We start from the raw sequence: 18121 nt of genomic DNA, 5'->3' as shown, positions 1-18121 counted from the left end.
AAGAGATTTTTCAGGTGAAGATAGGTCCTTACAGCAGCTTTAAAAAAATTATTTTTTTCTGTGTATTTTAGGGTTACGGTTTTCAACCTAAACAAAATGGAGAAGAACTTACTTGCACTTTAAGAAATCTTCAGAGGAGTACTTCCTATAAGTTTAGGGTATGTAATAATTAGGTTTTATAAATTTATCTTTCTATTTAAAAAGAGATGTTTTTGGTTTTCTATTGATTTTAATCTGAAAAATAATTCTAGGTTACAAAGCACAGGATGTCATATAAAATCACTGAAAATGTGTCTGGATAGAATGCTTATACATTTTAGGGATTCAGACAGGTTGGGTTTTCAGGCTATGCATAGATGCCTAGTATAAGAGGCTCTGGGAGGCAGGCTTTCCCAAGTCCCTGCATGGAAGATAGGAGATATATAGGCTGAAAATGGGATAGGCCCCAGAAGGAAACTGAAACAAGAACTTGTCCTCTGACTGGCTTTGATCCTGGCCAGCACAAAATCATGGTAGGAGACAGGGAAGCACTCTTATAATGATATTGGGAGAACAGTGAGAAGAAGCAAAAGATTGTGTATATGGATATGAAAAAAACAGATAGTATGATTTGGGGAAGAGGATGCAGAGTTTTAGGTTTGGGAATATAGAGAGGAGAAAGCAAGAAATTGTATGAATGGGAGAGCAAGAATGTGAATGTGTGGGAGATTATGGAAAGCTTTAGAGTAGAGAATGACACAGGGACAAATTTTTCCCCATCCCCGCGAGAACTCATTTTCCCATCCCTCTGAGTTCTTTCCCTGTCCTTGCCCCATTCCTGAAAGCTCCATCCTCATCTGCACAAGCCTCAAACACTTTAAAATCATAAGTGTTCGAAGCTTGTGTGGTTAAGATAGAGCTTGCAGGGAACAAATTTGTCCCTGTGTCATTCTCTACTTTAGAGCAAGAGTGGAGGGGTATGTGTCCGAGTGGGCAGGGCTAGATAGCAAGAAGAAAACAGCAAAATAGTGAAATGGGGCAGAAAAAAAGAGCAAGAGATCTCTATCTGTGAATAGAAAATTAAGGGAAGAACAAGAATGGATATGGATCACAGAGAAGAGAGCAAAAGAATGAATGGGTGTGTAGACTGTTGAGAGCAAGAGATTGTGTGTAGTCAGAAAGGAAGAGGGCAAGAGAGAATGAACGGAGAGGCAGAGTGGAAAGAGCTAGAGATTAGGGGGACAATTTTATAAAGTGGTTTCAAAATTAAGGCTATCAACCACAAAAGAGAAGCAAACTCAGTCCTTTTCAGTACATTAAATCCCAATATGTCTGCTTATATTTTTATGACTGACGACTTAGAACATATTAATCCAATTAAAACAAATTGGGCCTCAATATTCAAATCATTTAGGACTCCACAGGCCATTTAGCCAATGATAATATTGGATATTCTTTTATGAGGCTATATGACCTATGGAGCCTTCACTGTGCTGAATATTGCGGCCTGATTTTTTAAAAATTGGATTAATGTGTTCTGAGTGGTCACTGTCCCAAAAATATAAGCAAACAACATTGAGATTTAATGTTCAAAATTAAGGCACCCTAAAGGGGTGCACTTAGTATCAATTCTGTTATAGGGCGTGGCTATCCCATTCTTAAGTGTCTCTCCAGACCGGCACAGCTCACTGATGGGTATTAGCTCACCATGACCAGCAGGTGGAGACTGAGACACAAACTTTTGGCCTTTAGTCCAAGTGGGCTGTGCAGTCCCAAGTACCGTGTTTTCCTGTAAATAAGACCTACCCCCAAAATAAGCCCTTGCATGATTTTCAGGGTAGGTCTTAATGTAAGCACTAGTCGCTGGCAGCCGCACTTCGCCCTGCCGCCACCCTCGCTGAACTGCCGAATCCCACTGACCACGAACCATAAATACCTTCCTCCAGAGCAGTGTCGGGCCAGCAGCACTCTAAACAGGCTGCTTTGCAGCCTTCTTGCTGGTGAATTCCCTCTGCCATGTCACTGATGATGTCATCAGTAACGCGGCACACAGCCCCGGTGAGAAGACTGCGAAGCAGCTTGTTTAGAGTGCTGGTGGCCTGACGCTGCTGTGGAGGAAGGTATTTATGGCTCGCGGTTGGTGGGGTTTGGCTGCGGGGCAGGGGCGGATGCTCAAGGATTCTGCTGCACAAGGGATGGGAGTGAAGGATGGTAGCTAGGCAAGGGTTCTGCTGCACAAGGGATAGGAGGGAGGGAAGGATTGAAGCTGGGCAAGGGTTCTGCTGCAGGGATAGGAGGGAGGGAAGGATGGAAGCTGGGCAAGGATTCTGCTGCACAATGGATGAGAAGGAGGGAAGGATGGAAGTTGGGCAAAGTTCTGCATAAGGGGAGGGAGGGAAGGCAGGATGGAAGCTGGGCAATGGTTCTGCTGCACAGGGGGATGGAAGGGATAGAAAGATGCTGCAGAGGGAAGGCACAAGGGGATGGGTGAGAGGGGAGGAAAGATGTTGCACATATTGGGGAGAGAAAGGAAAGAGGAAAAATTTGGGTGAAGGTGGAGATGATCATGTACATGAAAAAAATAAGCCCTACCCGAAAATAAGACCTAGTGTGTTTTTTGGACCCCAAATGAATATAAGACACTATCTTATTTTCGGGGAAATACGGTACACCCAGTCTGCTCTCAGTCTCCAGCAGATGGAGGTGGTAAGTCTGTGTAGTCTTCCCTGGTTTTTAGTGTAGGGCTGTTGGAATTTGTTTAGTGGCCTTCTGGTCCCCGTCTCTGGTGCCGGACTGAGTTTTGGGGGGCTCTTTCAGGGAGGGATCCGTCCGATCTCGGAGGTGTCAAACTCGACAGATCGAGTCCCTCCCACCATTTCCCTGAAATTTTTTCTGTAGAGGTGCCTCAGCTGTAAGCCTTGCTACTGATAGTGGCAAGGCATATGGCTTAGACAGCCAGTGGGGTCTGTTCAAATAATGTAAAAAAGAAAAAAAAATTCTTGAGGCAGTGCCGATCTGAAGGGAAGCCTTCAATTGACTTCAATTGTTTTTTTTATTGCTAACCGGCACTTTTTCTTTTAGCTTAGTTGTGTATTGTGCAATGAGCCTCATGCGTCAGCAGCAGGCAGTGGGGAAGCCCAGGCTTCCCTTACTGCTCACACAGGGACTTCCCCAGCCACAGGTCAAGGAAATAAGGTTTCCCTTACCACTGAAAGTGCTTGGGATTTTCTTACTGCTGCTGCAAGCTTGCCTGCTTTAGTGGCTGGGGCGGTTCAGACCTCTTTGCTGCTGTAGGCCTCGGGAGGTTTTTTTTGCGGGTTTTGCGCTGGTTTTGGCGGGAAGCTCCTCCATTTTGTCTGCAACCTCAGGTGACCTTCCCCCCCTGTATTGGAGAGACAGGGGCAGGTTTCTGCTGGGTCTCTTGCTTTGGCAGTGAGTCCTAATGTTCCGCCAGGGGGTTTTTCCCCGATTTTATTTTAGCCTTGTGCAAGGCTTATCTTCAGGTAGCTGGGGGTTCAGCTTCCTTCCCGGGTGTCTCTTTTTTTTGGGGGGGGACGGAGGGGGGTTGGTTGCCCTCTGTGCCCATACCTGTGTGGCACCCCTCCGCGCCGGTTTCGACCCAATCCCCCCCCTATTTTGGGATGATGATTTTTTGTTTGGAGAGACGTTTTCACTTGATGAGAACTTGGACCTTTTGGTGGATCTCCAAGATCCTCTCGGGACGGATGCGGTGATTTCGGCCATTGCGCGTCGGCATATGGTGCCAGTAGAGGGTGGCTCAGCTTTGTGGATCTCTGAGGAGCGTAGGTTAATATCTAAAGCAGTTTTGATGTGGCTGCCCTGGAGTCCAGGCAGCGATGTGTGGCGGTCTGGTGCCTCAGGCATATTTTCGGTGGTCTGAGTGTGTCCTTGACCAGGAGTCTAATGACTGGTTCTTGGTGGATCACGAGGTAGCTAAGATTGCGATGTGGGCTTCTTATCTCTCGGATGCCATCTGTTGCGGGTTTCGGCCAAGTCCATGGCTCTCAGTGTGGCCGCTCATTGTACCGTGTGGCTCCGGGCTTGGTCAGCGGATGCAGCATCTAAGGCTAAACTTACGAACAAAATTTCCCTCTCGATTTTAATGGAATTCTTACCTTTCCTTTGATTTTATCAATATTGTACACAACCTAGACCTGTCAATTCAGAAAAGGCGATATAGTAAGTCTGAATAAACATAATGTATTCTTTTAAATCCTGATTTTTTTCCCCATTGCTTCTTTCTATATACACTACACTTTTTTCTTAATTTCTTTAATGCCTATGGTATAATATTTCCTTCCATTTATTTTTTTGCTTCTTTTATGTTTATCTGTACTGCACTGCATATATTTAGTAGCACTGTAAAAGTAATTGACAGAATAGTCTTGACTTGTGCAGTGAAATATGGCAGCTATATAGACACTTCAGAATATATTACTTCTTGCACTAAAAACCTCTAGTATGAGTAAAAATGAGGACATTTGTAAACCAAAGATGATTTCAAGACAGATTTTTTTTTTTTCAAAGTAGTTTTCTTTTGCTTTACTTGCAATTTTTGCTCACCTAAACATTTTGTATTCTTTATTAAAACACAGATTTTTGCCCATAACAATGAAGGGAAAAGTAACCCTAGTGAAGTTGTAGAATATACTACAGCTCCTGATAAACCTGGACCTCCAAGTAAACCTAGCGTAAAAGGAAAAATTCATGCAGAGGCTGTAAAAATCATGTGGGGTAAGTTAGATGCCATACTGACTTTTTCACCATTTTGCAAGAAATGTAAGCTATTATGCAGTTACGTATTTTTTTTTTTCAAATTCTTTATTCGTTTTCAATCTTACATCAAGTGCACAAACAATAAAACAATACAATTAAACACATCACTTGACAATCTTTCTGAATTATCTTACAATACATAAAATTACCACCCTCCCCTCATTCCTCTATTATTTCCCCAATAAGAAAAATGTAAAATATACCTCCCCCTCCCCCAATCATTAGACGGTGTATATTACAATAGAAAATGGTGTTTACTCATTACAATAAGAAGTTAATGGCTCCCAAATTTTATTAAATTTCTTATAGCTTCCTTGTTGTATAGCTATTGCTCTTTCCATTTTATATATGTGACATAATGAGTTCCACCAGAAATTGCAGTTGAGTCTACTGTAATTTTTCCAATTACTTGTGATATGCTGAATGGCGACTCCTGTCATTATCAATAAAAGTTTATTGTTATGTGATGATATTTGGCTCTTTTTCCTCATAGACATACTAAATAGTACTGTATCATAAGATAATGCCACATGCTTTTCCAATAAACAATTTACTTGATCCCAAATTGAGTTCCAAAAGGCTAAGATAAAGGGACAATAAAACAAAAGATGATCTAAAGTCCCTACTTCAAGATTACAGTGCCAACATCTATTAGACTTTGAACTATTTAACTTTTGTAGTCTAACTGGGGTCCAAAACGCTCTATGCAGAAGAAAAAAACAAGTTATGTATTAAATTGCAGTGACACTTCTTTTGTTTAGAAGCAGTCATTTAAATTTCTTTGGTTTTTTTTAAGCATATTGACAAACAATAGTATGAACTCTATGGCATTGATTTGTTCTTAAATTGAGGAATATTTTCTTACACAGGAGGTCATTTTAGAAGCATCTATATGTGGAAATGGAGGCATTTAAATTGAAAATGCTTGTACATGACAGTTTTTGAAAGTCAAGATGTATATATAACATGTAGATGGCTAAGATGGAGATATTCCACTTTGGCATTTTGGGTGTGGCTTAGGTGGGACAAAAAATATGCTTCCCATCTGTATCAACTTTTGCTCAAGTTCCTGCTAACTACTTGTTGGTCCAGGGTCACACCAGTGATTCAGGGGACAGTAGCACAAACCTATTATGGCTAATAAGACCTCAAAAACTCTGATGAAAGAGTTATTTCACTTTACTCCCTTAGTGGCTCTTTTTTGCACAGAAAGCTTTTAAAGATTTACCAAATGTGTTTTTTTTAGCGTCCCTCCAGACCGGCACAGAAATGGGTGTGTTTACTCTCCTCTGCCAGCAGGTGGAGACTGAGATACTAACTTTTGGCTACAGTTCAAGTTGGCTGTGCAGTCCCTATTACAATCAGTCTTTTCTCAGTCTCCAGCAGGTAGAGTGGTAAGCTTGTGCAGTCTGTGCTGACATTTGTTTTGGGCCTGTTTTATCTGGTTTAGTGAATCTTTCTTATCCCTTTTGCTGTCCGGATGGAACTTGGGGGACCCTTTCGGGGGTCCTACCGACCTCGGGGGGAGGGGAGTGCCACACTCGGAAGTGTCGAGAACCTCCCTCCCCCCATTTCATCCACCTCCCCGGGTTTTATGAATTTAGAGGAGCCTCAACTGTATGCCTGACCTGTTTGGCACAGACTACAGTTTAGCATGCCTGTGGGGTCTGCTCTCTTGAAGACAGCAGATGAGCTGTGAGAAGTTAAAAAAAGACACAAGAAATAAAAGCATAAAGTGGTCCTGAGGCCATTGTTTTTATACAGCATTGTTTTTTGTTGGGTTTTTTTTTTTATTCTTTATTCATTTTTCATCTTACAACAAGTGTATCAAGAAATAACATTAAAAACATCACTTGATATTCTATTACAATCAACTTAAATTAATGAATTATAACTCCCTCCCTCCTATCCTTCCCATATCATATGCATTCACATATATTATACAATATAATCTTTCCAAACATTTAATAAAGAATCAGAACCCCTCCCCCCACCCCTAACCCATCATTCCAATTGTATTATTAAGGGAAAATGCTAACTGTTCATTACTCATTGTTGTGCATGGGATTTTGGCGCATTCAGTATAAGCGCTTCAAAAAAAAGTAGCACAAGTGCATTTTATGTGGGCCCGAGTGGTGGATGCGGTTGGTGGGTGCATGAAATGCTCCGGCTGCCTCAAGGGGGACCTGGCTTTGGGTGTCAGCATGTCGGGCTTCCTTTTGCATGTGCAATGCTCATCGCTGGGGTTTCCTCATCTGCCGGCAGTCTGGCAGATTCGGTTTTCCGGGCCGCCAGGGAGGTTGGGGATTCTCTTATTGCTGCGGCTGGGGCTGCTAGTGTTGTTTCTGTAGCGGTGGGATCGAGTTTGGCTTCAGTGCTGTGTATTATTTCAGGTGACAGTTTAGCAACAGTCCTTTCATTGATTTTATTGGGAAGCACGTTCATTTTGCCCATTGCCTCAGGCGACCTTCCTCCTGTCTTAGGCAGGAACAGATCTTAAATGTTTCTTCTGCTTTGGTTTCTGGATTGCCACTGGGGTTTTTTAGCCCTGATTTTATGTTAGCCATGTGCAAGGCTTATTTATCCCAGGACAAGCAGGCAGGTATTCTCACTAGTGGGTGATGTCATCCGACAGAGCCCCGATACGGATGTCTCACAAGCATATTTTGCTTGAAGAAACTCAGAAGTTTCGAGATGCCCGCACCGCGCATGCGCCAGTGCCTTCCCGCCTGATGCTCCGGGCGTGTCTCCTCAGTTCTTTTTCTTCTGCGGAGCTGAGAAGTTTACTTCAATTCTGCGCCAATTGAACCCGTTTTTTTGCCTTCTACATCGTCGCAGTTTGAGTTCTTTTGCTCTTGCCGTGCGTTTGTTTCTTTCTTTGATTTCTTTTTCAAAGCCCTGGGTTGGCTTCTCTGCTAGCTACCTGAACTGAGGAGACACGCCCGGAGCATTGGGCAGGAAGGCACTGGTGCATGCGCGGTGCGGGCATCTCGAAACTTCTGAGTTTCTTCAAGCAAAATATGCTTGTGAGACGTCCATATCGGGGCTCTGTCGGATGACATCACCCACTAGTGAGAATAGCTGCCTGCTGTCCCTGGATAACAACTGTTACGGTAAGTAACATTGCTTTACAGGCGGATGGGAGTCTCTGGGTCACCCAGGCGCCCTTGATATGCGGATCTGGTTCATCTACTAATGGCAGATCCTCTCCCACTGCCCCTCTTGCATAATCTTATGGCTCAGAGTCCTATTCCAATGTTCGATTTGGGTCCATTTTGGCTTGACTCTTGAAAGGGCTCGCCTAAAAAGAAGAGGTATTCAGATAAGGTAATCTCCACTATCTTAGGGTCTCGGAGCATTTCCACCTCTCAGGTTTATGTGCATGTTTGGCATCTTTTGGAAGAGTGGTGTTCCACGTGTGGCGTGGTTCCCCTTTGCGTTATTTTGACTCATATCCTGGAGTTTCTTCAGGATGGCCTGGAGCGAGGCCTTGCCTGGTCCCTTTCGAGTACAGATTGCTATTTTGTCTTCCTTTCACAGTCTCTTGTGTGGTAAGCGTTTGACCTCTTCTCCGGATGTGATTCTGTTCTTGAAAGCTGCAGTTTGGCTGTCAGTTCCTGCCTTGGATCTCAATCTAGCTCTCTCCATGCTTGTGCATCCTCCCTTTGAGCCTCTCAACACCTGTACATTGAAGGACCTTACTCTTAAGGTAGTTTTCGTGGTGGCCATTACTTCCGTGAGATGCATTTCAGAGCTGCAGGCCTTCTCTTGTAGGCCTCCTTTCCTGGAATTCTCCGAGGAATGGGTTATGATGCGGCTAGTTCCCTCCTTTCTTCTGAAGGTAGTTTTGCTGTTTCATGTCAGCCATTCCGTGGTCCTCCCATTCTTGGGTAGTCAGGAGGGCTCATTGGAGCAGAGGGAATTGTGCAAGTTGGATGTCCGTAGGGTCCTGCACTCTTATGTTCAGCGGACCCAGGAATTCCATGTCAGATTGTTTGTTTTTTTGTCCTCTTAGTGGGCCCTCGTAAGGCGAACGGTGCTTCCAAGGCTACCATTGTGCACTGGATTAAGGAGGCTATCGCTTCGGCATACCTTCTCCAAAAGAAGCCTGTTCTGGAATTTTTCAAAGCTCAGGTAGCTTCTTGGACTGAATCTTCTCTTGTACCTCTGGTGGATATCTGTAAAGTCGCAGTTTGGTGTTCTCTCCATTCCTTTGTTCTGCACTACCGTATGGATGTTCAGGTACATTGGGATGTGGTTTTCGGTGAGCATGTTCTTGTGGAGGCTCTTCGGGGGTTCCCACCCATAATGGGTACTACTTTGGTACATCCCATCGTTTTCTGTGCCAGTCTTGAGGGACGCTAAAGAAGGAGAAATTAGGTCCTTACCTGATAATTTCTTTCTTTTAGTCCCTCCAGACTAGCACATACCCCACCATGTCTTTTTGTTTGGTGTTTTTCACGGAGTATGGGTTTTTCTGCGGGAGTTGTTGGTTTGGTTATTAGGGGAGCTCAAAAGAGCAACGGCATTTGGTTCGGCTGGTTTAGCTGGTGAACTGTGGAGCGTTTCTGACAGGTTCTTGTGCTAATCAGTATCCAATAGTGTTTTTCCTTGTTTTCTCCATGTGAGTTTGGAGTTGGGATGTTATTGTTTCAGCCTAGTTATTTTCTGCTTGGCTATTCATTAAGACTGATAGATTGTAATAGGGACTGCACAGCCCACTTGTACTGTAACCAAAAGTTACAGCAGTTACAGCAGTCTCCACCTGCTGGCAGAGGAGCATAAGTTCATCCATTTCTGTGCTGGTCTGGAGGGACTAAAAGAAAGAAAGAAAGAAAATTAGCAGGTAAGGATCTAATTTCTCTTTAAGTACCAGCAAGTACACAAATATATGTTGCAAAGTTCACACACAATATATAAAGCCTCAAATGATGCTTCTCTTTCTACACATTTAGATTGGTAAAATCGTTGCTCCTGCTTGATGTCCTGACAAATACACACACATTTGCTGTCTTCCATATAGTTTTTTTTTGTTTTTTTTTACAAAAGACTACACGTCTAGTAGAGCCTTTTATAAAATATAGAGAGAATTGAGCACGTCCTGACCTGTATATCTCAATTCCTGTCTCAACAACCTATACAAAATGTGGCTTATAATGTAATTAACTAGTCATTCTGTTACATAAACACAGGAGTCGTCTGTACATTAGGTGATCAGTTAGTGCTTGTGAACTGTTACTGAAGGATGTCAGTCACATTTTTCAGCTCCTCCTCCTTCACCAGTGGAGTATAGTTCCCTCTTCAGTTTTTCCTTCTGCAAGTAAACTGAAAAGGTGTGTTCTAATCAAGTTTTTTTTTAATTTTTGGGTATTTTTCTTTAGTTTCATGAGGCTAATATTTTTATTCCTATAAACATATTTTTGCAGAATCGCCAAAAGACAGTGGTGGATCAGAAATTCACACTTATATCGTAGAAATTTCTGAAACCTTAAATGGTAAGGAATCTGTGTTTTGCTTCCTGAACTAATTTATTTATGTAGTTGAATGTTTTGATGTGTGATGTTGCTTATGTTACTGGAAATCACATAAAGAACATTTGTCAGCTTTGTATGAGACCTCTATGAAGAAATATGCCAAATATTTTCCAAACTGGGACATGTTAGACTGGTTATGTTACTTTCTTTTTGCTTTGCCCAGGGAATAAATGGGACGTCGCTTTTAGTGGTTCAGCAAGGGAATGTGTGTGTGATCGTCTCAGACCTGGTACTTGGTATAGACTGAGAGTTTATTGCTGCAGTACTGTAGGTCAAAGCCAGGTAAGGTAGTACAAATGGAATTAGAAGTCTTATCTTTTCCTTTTAAGAACAGCAAAACTGGTTAGAATTATATGAAATCACTATGGACCATCTGACATTGCAATTAGAAGGATAAAAGTGGTATATTAAATATTTGATAGAAATGGAAATAACTTGTTGCCTCCCATTTTTCTGGTAGGTCTCTGATGACTTGGCTGTTCAGACAGCAGCTGTTATCCCTGGACTTTGTCAGTCTATACGTTTGGCTAGCAAAGCTAAGCCCAGAGAATTAACTTTATGTTGGGGTAAGATTAAAAGTTTTACTATTGGCACCAAAGTTCCATTGGTTAAGTTTACAATGAATATACTGTATACAGTATACTCAAATATAAACCAAGATTTTTGGGGCCCCAAAATGGGGGTCTCTGTTTATACTTGCCCCCCCCACCCGTTCACCTGTATGCTGCTATCCCTGCCTCCCCCAATGACCATTGGCACACTGCTCCCCTCCTCTCTGACCATCAGCACATTGCTTTGCACTCCCCCCACTCCTCTCTCCCCAAGATGACTGGTGCTGATGTCATACACCTGGACACCTACACCCCCTATCCCCGACCAACATTGCACTTACCGACACTTAAAAAGCTGCCAGCATTCCTCCATTTTGGGCCAGTGCAGGGCCTTGAGCATCTGTATGCTCAAGGTCTGCTGGCTCTCGCCATCTCTGAGAATCTCAGAGCCATCAGTAACTGATAAGCTTTGCGCATGCACAGATGCTCAATTCCCCGCACCGGCCCAACATAGAGGATCATTGGCAGTTATTTCAGTGCCATTAAGTGCAATATAGTTGGGGTGGGGGGTGTAGGTGGCCAAGTGCTTGACAGCAGCCCTGGTCATCTTGGGGAAGAAGTGTGGAAGGGAAGACAGCATATCGACTTTTAGTGGACAAGTTTTTTTCTAGAATGACTAATGTATTGATATACTAAATAAAATCTTGAAGCTAGTTCTCATTCTCCTAGTGCACTGTGTGGGCAAAGAATGACCCAATTTGGATTTTTATTGTAATTCAAGATCTGTATGTGTTTGTTCTTGAATTTCCAGAAGCTTTGGAACCACAAAATGCATAACAAGCTGTTGCTTCTTGCATAGAAGGGCAAGTGGTGTTTATTAGGCAGGGGACTGAAAACAGCACAGGAAATTCCAGGACAGTGACAGACAGATGAGACAAGAAAACATGGTTGAATGCATGAAAGTAATAGATAAGCATGCACTGAGTGGATACTCAGACAGGGTAAACACTGAGAGCTCTGCTGTTTGAAAAGATATTGACTCATGGTAACCTGGATTATAAAATTATATGTGAATCCTAAATTAAATCAAGTTAGTATTCTGTTTATAAAAGGTTAAACAGAGAGGAGGGAGCTAGGACAAAAATGGCTCTCAAGAATGTGTTACTAGTCTATAATTTGACACTATTCCTCAAAATGGGACTACAGAGATTTTCTTTTCACCCCCCAGTACATTTCCACAACTGCTTTTCAATGAAACAAAGTTTGAGCTTGCTTGAGAAAATGATCAGTGAATGCCCCAAATTATAGGTGTGTTAACAGGTGCCACACTTATTTTATCCCAATGGCCAAGCAGTTTTATAAAATGTATTTTCTTAATTGACCAACTTTCCCTCCATCCCATTTCAGTAATCTAGGGAGTCCCATATGTGAGAATATGCTGCCTGCTTGTCCTAGGATAAAGCACAGTTACTTACCGTAACAGGTGTTATCCAGGAGCAGCAGGCAGATATTCTCACAACCCACCCACATCCCCTGGTTCACTTCTTAGCTTTCTTACAGAATTGAGGAACCTCGCGCCTTGGGCAGGAAGGTACTCACGCATGAACCATGCAGGCATTCGCAAAGTTTTTTCAAACTTAAAGTGACAGTTCACTTGTCAGACTGTACTGGGCTCCATGGATGACGTCACCCATATCTACCTGCTGTCCCTGGATAACATCTGTTACGGTGAGTCCTGTGAAGAAAATCGCCAGTGGAAGACATCTGGTAGCTAAGTATTCTGTACAATAGTTTTGTTCTTTTGCACTGTTTGTTCTTTGGTTTTTTTTTTTAATTTGTTTGGCTGCAAGATTGATTTGATGGACAGTTCAATTGAGATTTTCTGCTTATAAAGGACAATCTATTTGAGCGTTTCTGCACATCAGAGATTCAGCAGGAGCAGGAAACAGCAAGCCTTGGGCTTTTGCTTCTCACCGGCCCCTAAGAAAGCACAGTGACACCAGAACAGGATCCAGGCTCCCTCAGATAGGGAGCAGACTGTCAGCCTTTTGGTCAGTCTGGTCTCAGATTGACACAAACCACTTGGTTCTGGACTTTGTCCGGGAGGGGTACAAAATCGAGTTCTGTGCCCCACTACCTGACTACTTTGTAAATTCTCTGGCTGGCTGAAGAGAACCCTCAAAGTTTGGGCTACAGTACAAAGGCTGCTGGCTCTTTGGGCCATAAAGCCAGTTTCGAATGCAGAATCAGGCTCGGGGAGATACTCCATATATTTCATTGTGCCAAAGAAAGGTTCGGATGACTGGAGGCCTATTCTGGACTTCCAAGTTGATCAATTCAGCACTTCTGCATGGAAACCATGTGGTTTGTCATAGCAGCAGTGGTGCTAGAGGAATTTCTTGCTCCTTTGATTTGACGGAGGCCTGTCTTCATATTCCCATCTTCCTGACCCACAGGAGGTACTTGTGATTTCATGTGCTGGAGCAGCATTTCCAGTTCTTCGCACTTCACCTCACACCTTCTCCAAGGTGATAATGGTGGTGGCAGTGCATCTCTGCAAAGCTGGGATTCAGGTGCACCCATATTTGGATGATTCGTTCATCAGAGCTCCGTCCAAGGAGGAAAGTGAGCTGGCAGTTTCAAAAGTGGTTTAACTCCATCAAAACTTGTATTGGATAGTCAGCTTCAATAAGAATCAGCTGGAGCCATCTCAGCGCCTAGAGTACCTGGGCCAAGGTTACTTCCAGAGCCATGCAGACTGAAGCTACAGAAGCAGATTTTGGAGCTGCCATGGTGTGTGGCATTATCTGCAGGTCCTGGGGTCAATGGTAGTGACCATAGAGGTGGTTCCTTGGAGCAGAGCACATATGAGATCCATCCAAGACTCTCTTCTCTCATTGGTCCCCTCAGACGGCCTTGCTACAAAAGCTGCTCCCCTGACTACCTATAGCGAAGAGCAGCCCATGGTGGTGGTTGCAGATGGCTGCCCTTTCCAGGGGCATGCACCTTTGCATCTCCTCCTGGGTGATCCTAACAACCAGTGCCAGCCTTTAGTTGGGGAGGGGGGGTTATTTTAGCAGATGTCCAGTCCAGGGACATTGGACTCTGGCTCAGCAGAAATGGTCCATAAATCGCCTGGAACTCAGCCATTCATCTAACTTTTCTGGTTCTGGAGAAGTCTCTGAAAGGCAAGGCAGTCAGCCTTACCAGACAATGCGATAGCGGTAGCCTATGTCATCAGACAATGAGGCACCAGAAGCTCCCCGTTGCACCTAGAAGCTCAGCTCCTCTTCCGGTGGGCGGAAGCTCACTTGCAAGCTTTCTCAGCCACACACACGGCAGGAGTGGAAAATGTGCAGACTGAGTTTCTCAATTGGCAGACTCTCGGCTGAGGGAATGTTTGCCGTCTCCACAGGTGTTAGACACCATAGTTCAGTGGTAGGGGCCTCCATAGATGAATCTGATGCCTTTGGCAGTGAACACCAAGAAACCTCGTTTTTACAGCTGCAGACACGAGCTCGGAAGCAAAGGATTGGATATGTTAATCCAACCTTGGCTAGAGAACGAACTCTTGCACCTGTTTCTCCCTTGGTCCGTGCTCATTCGGGTCATTTACAGGATCGTAATCCATCCTGGATTGGTAGTCCTAGTGGCACCTGATTGGACCTAATCCATCTCCAGAGAGATGAAGGCCTCAGACTGTTGGTCCAAGTGGATCTTCTCACTCAGGGACTGGTTCCTATTGAGAATCTGAAACACTTTGGGCTTACAGCATGGCTCTTGAGCAGGCAGCCCTGACAAAGCAAGGGTTATTTAGACATGGTCATCACCACATTGCTCAGAGCAAGGAAGCCATCCACAGTGACAGCCTATACCAAGGTCTGAAAGCCCTTTCAGTTCTGGTGTGCGGTGAAGGATGTAGAGCCCTTGCGAGCTCCAGTTTCAATAGTCCTGGACTTTATGCAGGAAGGACTTCAATAGGGGCTTGCGGTTGGTTCTCTGAAAATTCAGATAGCAGGCTTTTCCTGTTTCCAAGCTCCTTGGCATCTCATTCAGATGTTGCCTGGTTCATTAAAAGGGCTCTGCAGTTGTGCCCTCCAGTGCATTTCCCTTTCCCTTCTTGGAACCTTAATTTCTTGTTGCAGGGTCTCGGTATAGATCTGTATGAGCCTTTAAGGGAGGCTTCCATTTTGGATCTTACAGTCAAGACAGTGTTTCTGGTAGTGATTATGTTGGTGAGATGAGTTTCCGAGTTACAAGCTCTTTCCTGCAGGGATCTCAGAAGCAGGGCTATCCTTATGCACAGTTTCATCCTTACTGAAAGTAGTCTTGACCATCCATGTCAATCCAGAAGTCTGTTTGCCTGCTTTTTGTCCTACAGGGTCTAAGAAAAAGGATAAAGCGTTGCATTTGCTGGATGTCAAGTGTGTGCTTCTTTGGTACCAATGAGTTTTGCCTTTTGGATCATCTTTTTCTTCTGATTAGTCATGCCAAGAAAGGGAGGCTGGCGTCTAAAGCCTCGATTTCCAGATAGATTAAAATGAGCATTTCCTCCGCATATGTGGCCTGTGGTAAACACTTCTTAATTTTACCTCACAGAATTTTTGGTGATATATCTCAATGTTGCCTAATTTGGAAAAGCAGCATATGGGACAGTTGATTTTTCTTGTTTGAGTTTTCTAATGCATAAACTCTTGTAGTGTACTCATTTTTGGAACAGTTGAAAGTATTTTTCTTCACAAAAAGTAAATTACCTATAGTGATGTGAAAATGTTTTCCCAGCTCCCTCCTCTTACTGCATATACATCATACTGAATGTTTTCTTATTTTTAAACAAAATGTAATATTATACAAAGGGAACCTGAATAAACACATACCATAGTTTTTAAATTATTGTACTAGTTATTTAAGAACCCAAATTATCTGACACCATTATCCAATCCAATCTTTAGTTTTATATACCGATTCATCCCTACAAAACATCATCCATGTGAAAAAGTAGCTGCCCCCTTAGTTGACTCAGTCAGTTGACCAAATTTAAAGCTTCTTGATATTCAATATTATTTTTTCCCTCCAGGTGAGTTAATGTCTAGAAATTATGGATTCCCCAAAAATATACTAGTTGTTTGTTTGCCAGGGGATGGAGAGAATGGAATCTGCATAGAGCATGTACTGATCCTGGCATGTATGAAGTTAGCAAACTTTGCCTGTCCTGCTGGTGTCTTGTTGGTCAGTCCATGTGAATAGCCATACAGTGCTTGTACTCGTTGGTCAGTGAGATTTTAACATTACGTTCACTGGCTGAAATTCTAGATATAAATTACAAAAAATTGGTATTAATGGTGATGATCTGTCCTTGAATAACCCTGGAGGTGATAAAGAAAAGTGTGCTTCCCCAAATTGGAATTAAAGAAAACAAAATGAGAGAAGTAAATAAGATAGATAAAAGGATCAATCAGTACGGGCCCAATACCCTCGTTTCAACCATTGGCCCCGGGCAGGTGTTTATACAGTGTCAAGCACTTAGAAATAAATCTAAATAAACCCTGCCCCGTACATCATATTATCCCTTTAATATATATAATTTATATAGAAGAATATAAATATATATTACCAAATAATTGGAAGCACGATCATCTCCAGATTAAAACAACAGGAGAGAAAATCACCCCAAAGAAAATCTCTCTGAAACCTAATATAAGAAAACACAAAATGTGAAAAGTGAAAAAACCAAAATATAAAAAATGACAAAAAATCATCAAAAAACCAAAAAACAAAGATGAATATCAATGCAATATCCTCAGTCTATTTCGACAAACCACAGCGCTACAAGCCCTGTGCACCTGTCTCTAATAGTTCGTGAAAATGAATGGTGAAAAACAGTGAGATACTTAACTCGGTGAATCAAAAACGGGACAAAGTTCAAAGTTCCTCAATCATAGCTGTTCAATTCCTCTTATTAATCGGTCCCGCTTGTGTGAAAAGTACTCATTGGAAAATCATGGCTATCAATCCATTCGCCATGATATTTAAATCGCTCAGTCCCGTACCATCAAAAGGGCTGTTCAATAATGTTCGCTATAAGTTTTGCTCGTTCTTCAATATAGTTCACTGCTCATTTTTGCTCACTCGACAGGTCCTGTTTCAATATCCTCGTCAGGAGGGAGCAAGAAAATTAATGAAATAACTGAAAATTTTTTCAAACACGCCAAGTCCTGAAATTGAAAGGACGAAATAGTCCCCGGCAGCGGCACAATCAAGCTGCTTTGACAAATGAATGTCTGAAACAAGGAGTTCTTATAGAACGCTTTAAAGAGCCCCACCTGAAAACGCATACGTGATGACGTAGGGGAGATGTCAACAATACATGATAATCAAAGTAATACGAAAATAACCTTTATGTGAAACATTTATCAACGTTCTCGTTCAGGCCATGAGGAGAGAATGCTCGTAAGTTGAATATCCAAAAGTTCTCTCTGACCAATAGATGATTTTGTCTGTCTCCCTTGAAGGTAATAGGAATTTGTTCCAATACGCACCACCTAAGTTGGACAAATGTGTGGTGGTGTTTTAAATTATGAGCCACCATAGGGGCAGTTAGTTTTTCGGTTTTGAGACAACTCCGGTGTTCAATTAATCTAACTCTGATAGCCCGACTAGTACAGCCTACATAGATTAAACCACAAGGGCAGGAAATCACATAGACTACGTATGTAGAAACACATGATGTCACTGCTCTCAATTGGTAATTCCGCAGAGTTTTGGGATGTGTCCATGAATTGCCTTGATGAGAAGTGGTACACACCGAGCAGCGACCACAAGGGCCGTGACTTCCTTCTGTTATCGATGGAGAATGATAGATGGTAAAGTCCGAGGAAACAAGATGTTCAGATAAATTTCTGCCTCTGGTGAAAGCAATGCATGGGTGATCTTTGAAAGCCGGATGTAGTTGTAAAACATGCCAATGTTCATGTAAACTCTGGGCTACCAGTGCAGAATGAGTTGAATGGGAGATAACACAAACTTGATTAGTAGATATCTCTTTATTTTTTTGAATAAGAAGAAGGTCTCTGTTGGCATAACGAGCGCGCAAATAGGCTTTCCGGATAACAGATTCAGGATAGCCTCTATTCAGGAATTTATCTTTTAGAATTCTGGCTTCAATTTGAAAATCATATAAGTTGGTACAATCCTCCTTGCCCGTAAGAATTGGCCTATCGGAATCGCCGCTTTAAGGCGTCTAGGATGACAACTGGCATA

At 42.8% G+C, this 18121-nt stretch overlaps 1 protein-coding gene across 5 annotated transcripts in view; it reads left to right on the top strand.

Moving 5' to 3' along the window:
- LOC117360640 (fibronectin type-III domain-containing protein 3a-like) overlaps positions 1-18121 on the top strand; it is a 177552-nt gene that overhangs the window by 100541 nt on the left and 58890 nt on the right. For all 5 annotated transcript variants that reach the window (XM_033944726.1, XM_033944722.1, XM_033944723.1 and 2 more), the window contains 5 exons: positions 72-158; positions 4596-4734; positions 10203-10271; positions 10474-10592; positions 10771-10876. In XM_033944726.1, the coding sequence (XP_033800617.1) occupies positions 72-158; positions 4596-4734; positions 10203-10271; positions 10474-10592; positions 10771-10876 (520 nt within the window). The remainder of the gene's footprint in view (positions 1-71; positions 159-4595; positions 4735-10202; positions 10272-10473; positions 10593-10770; positions 10877-18121) is intronic.

This window comes from Geotrypetes seraphini, chromosome 5, assembly GCF_902459505.1.
Source record: "Geotrypetes seraphini chromosome 5, aGeoSer1.1, whole genome shotgun sequence".
NCBI lineage: Eukaryota > Metazoa > Chordata > Amphibia > Gymnophiona > Dermophiidae > Geotrypetes > Geotrypetes seraphini.
This window is presented reverse-complemented; position numbering and strand designations above follow the sequence as displayed.